Source organism: Poecilia reticulata, linkage group LG8, assembly GCF_000633615.1.
Source record: "Poecilia reticulata strain Guanapo linkage group LG8, Guppy_female_1.0+MT, whole genome shotgun sequence".
Classification (NCBI taxonomy): domain Eukaryota; kingdom Metazoa; phylum Chordata; class Actinopteri; order Cyprinodontiformes; family Poeciliidae; genus Poecilia; species Poecilia reticulata.
In genome coordinates this window covers 18,864,986-18,868,750 of record NC_024338.1, presented here as the reverse complement: position 1 = coordinate 18,868,750, position 3,765 = coordinate 18,864,986, and the positions used below count along the sequence as shown (strand labels likewise).

The 3,765-nt window shown below is 46.2% G+C and overlaps 1 protein-coding gene across 1 annotated transcript in view; it reads left to right on the top strand.

Moving 5' to 3' along the window:
* Positions 1 to 3,343, top strand: part of samd14 (sterile alpha motif domain containing 14) — an 8,340-nt gene extending 4,997 nt beyond the window's left edge. The window contains exons 3-8 of the mRNA XM_008416451.2: positions 313 to 470; positions 549 to 665; positions 759 to 945; positions 1,532 to 1,631; positions 1,723 to 1,791; positions 1,872 to 3,343. Coding sequence (XP_008414673.1) covers positions 313 to 470; positions 549 to 665; positions 759 to 945; positions 1,532 to 1,631; positions 1,723 to 1,791; positions 1,872 to 2,088 — 848 coding nt within the window. The 3' untranslated portion in view covers positions 2,089 to 3,343. The remainder of the gene's footprint in view (positions 1 to 312; positions 471 to 548; positions 666 to 758; positions 946 to 1,531; positions 1,632 to 1,722; positions 1,792 to 1,871) is intronic.
* The last annotated feature ends 422 nt before the right edge of the window (positions 3,344 to 3,765 follow it).

The window sequence follows — 3,765 nt, the reverse complement described above, 5'->3', positions numbered from 1 at the left end:
TCCATCCATCCATCCATCCATCCATCCATCCATCCATCCATCCATCCATCCATCCATCCATCCATCCATCCATCCATCCATCCATCCATCCATCCAGGATGGATGTCCAGTATCATGGCGGTATTGAAGCAGGTCATTAAATCACCATCATATCTTTCCTTGAGGTTTTTTTAAACCACTTCCTTCCGGTCTGGGCTTCATGGCGTCTATTTATTTTTACAGATTAATTTTTTCACCTCCGGTTTTCTAGAGCTGCTTCCTGAAGCATCAAGCTTCTCCACAGTAACCGAATAAACCCGTCTCCTGTCGCAGACCTGAACGAGGCCGTCCCAGAGACGGAGCTGCTGGACAACAGCATCCAGAAGGGCCGGGCCCAGCTGTCCGTCAAAACGCGCCGCCACCGGCCCTCGCGCTCCCGTTACCGTGACAGCGTGAGCTCCACGGAGGGAGACGACGGCTTCGACAGGAAGGTAGAGTCCAGCCTGAAACTCTGGTGTGTTTTATACCAGCCATGATCCGATCGGCTGATCTTCTGAGTGTGTTACCAGGAAAGTCCGGTACAGTCCGCGCGCTCACCTCTACACCTGGCCATGAGAGGCTCCTCCCCCTCACCTGATTTACTTGTATCGTCCCGAAGCCCCGCCTTTTCCTTCGACGCATCGCTGGTGAGACCAATCAGAAGGAATCATACAGAGCTTTTATTTTGAAAAAAAAAACATGAAAAAGAATCTTCTTCCTGTTTCACCTTGCCGTCTCAGGGGCGTCGGTCTCCAGAGGACGAGGGCGCCTCATTGGTCGCTCCACCACGGGGGCGGTACCATCAGTTGACCAACGCCACGTCACAGGAGGCGCTGGTAACGCCGAGCAGCTCGCCGTCTAAATCCTGCCCCTCCTCCGACTGCTCACCTGTATACATGAGGAGGAACAGGAGGCCGGACAGCGAAGGTACACACACCTGGATGCACACCAGGACACACACCGGGATGCACACCAGGACACACACCTGGACACACACCTGGATGCACACCAGGACACACACCTGGATACACACCAGGACACACACCTGGATGCACACTTCAAGACTTTAGCTCAAGACTTGATTACAGGAGCTATAAACACAACTTTAACACACCTGGATACACACTTGTAAATACAGTGAATCAGCTCATATTTTCAAAAATGGGAGCTTCAAATCTACCTGGATACACAAAAAAATTCATAATTGCATGCAGATACAACTGGTAAACACAATTCATTTCATTCATCTGAGAGTTGTCTTTGCTTTTGATATAAAGAGCTGAACAATTAAACACACCTGGACACACACCTTTAATGCAGCTGTAAATACGTCTCTTAGCTTATACTGATGATTATTGGAGCCATAAACGCAACTGGAAACAAGGACACAAAACAATTTAATATTGTAAATGCACAATCCTGATAGTGTGTGTCATAAACACACCTGTAACTCTCCTGTAAACAGGTCATCACATGTTCCTGCTCCTAATTTATGATCTCTTGTTTGTTTCAGTTCTGGTTTCTGACACAAGCCGAGACACGAGTCCAGCCGATCCCGGCAGTCCGACCGTCGTCTTTGATAAGAAGACAAAGAGACGTTTCCTGGATTTAGGGTGAATAAACTGAGTTCTCCTGCACCTTAAACATAAAAGCTGCGTTTCTGTCCAACCGTCTCAGTCGGTGATGTTGTCCTTTGTGTCTCAGGGTGACGCTCAGACGTTCCTACATCAGAGTGAGGAAAGATAAATCCAACAGGCTCTCCGTGGGCAGCAGGTGGGTCATAACCAACATAACCTTCTGCTTCCTGCAGAACCACATGATTAACCGGTGTTGGACATGTCTCCCATCCTCAGAGAACCGTCTGAGAGTCCGTCTCGGTCCTCTGGATCCTTCGTCTCGTTTTCCTGGTTCACTGAAGGTCGGGGGTCCTTCTCATCCTCTGGGACTCCTCCATGTTCCCCCAAAATCCCCCCGCTGGGCTCCCAGAGACCCAGGAAGTCCCACTCACAGGTACTTTCTTCTTTAGGCCTGAAGTACGAGGTCCAGAATATGTTTCGGAACGAGAAGTAAAGAGTTTTTGCAGTTTTGGATGTACTTGAATGCATCATTTTGCAGCTGACTTTTTTTCAGACCCAGACTAAATCACAAGAAAACATTTTAACAGCTAGTTTAGAGAACTATTATGTAAAATTTACATTTTGGATGTTTTTGTTCTTCTGTTTGGGTCACAAGTGCTTCTAAAACAACCCAAGCAATTAAAAAATCTCACATAGCCATTTTGAGGCAGTTAGTGTTTTTTGGTGTCTGGAAAATGAGCCGTTTCAAAAACCTAGTGATTGTTGAGCCACATTCAACAGGCAACGTGCCGTTATCTAGCAACCCCAGATGAACCTAAGCCAACCCAAGCTGACCTGCAGCACATTTGGTCAGCTAGTTTTACAATTGTATGTATGTGCGGTTGTACAATGGCTGCTGGAAAAGACAAGTGTTTTCTTGTTGAAACCACTTGCTGCATTCTGGTTGGTTGTGGAGAAGGCTCTACTTGCTTTTCAAAGATGTATGATTATATAATTGTGTATCTGCTTGCAGCCATTTTCATGTGAGTAAAGGTTGAGTTGGGGGCGTGGCTAGCAACAGCTTACTTGGACTTAAAGTGACCGAATCCCTGAAACAGATCATTCTGACCTAAGACATAAAAATCTCATTATCTAAGAATGATTAGTGGAAAAAAAAATAAAATAAAATAATGAACATGTTTTGTATAGTCCATAAATCTATCCTGACCTGATCAGGGAAGCATAATACAATTTTAGGCTGCATCAATGTTTAGTGTGCTTTACTTGAACTCTAGTTTGTTTGTCTAGAGGTTCGTTTGGGGACGTGCGAATGTCCAATCAAACTCTGATCCGGACAAAAAACAAAAAAAAAACTCTGCTCTGCCTACAATCCTAGGTCTCAGTTCGGTTGAAGTGAACTGATTTGATGGAGCAGTGTCTATTTGCAGCAGGTTCTGATTGGTTGACGGGGTCACATGACCCGCCAGCTGCGGTTTGCTTTGCGGTCAGTGAAATATGTGCTGGTCAGATTCAGCAGGAAGCTCCGGTTTCCGACTCCTCTCCTCCGCAGCAGAGATCCTCCAGCAGGAGCCGCAGAGCGATGTCTCACTCTGAGGCGAATGCTGGAGTCTGTCTGCTCTGCTGGGATCCAGGAACCATTGAAACCCACCAGTGGGCTGCTGAAGGTTTCCTCTGACCAGGGCCGGCCCAAGCCTCCATGGTTTTGGGGCCCTCTAGTTCTGAATCAGCAGTCCGATCATTAGATCATTCACACACCTACTATAAACTTATTGCATCTCTGGCTGTTTACATTATATACATGTATAATAGGACACATTTATTGGCCAACTGATTTATCGACCAGTTGATTTCTGGGCGCTGATTTCCTTAATTTTGGGGGATCGTGTTTGGCCGATACTTACATGTGAAGCCCATCTTATCCCCTAATCTTATCTTTGTCAGCAAAGGTTTATAAATCAGCCTCTGAGAGGTTTGACTGAAAGACCGGCCCACCAGGTCATATCTGCATGTTGACAGGTAACAATATTCACCCCACTGCTGTAACTCAGTGACTTTCTTGCTATATTTAGCGACATTTCAGACAAAAAAAATTATATCAGCCAAAATCAAAATCAGCAGGTCAGGCTTTTTAAAGGTCGGTAACGAGGGATCGGCCAGAAAACTGCAATCT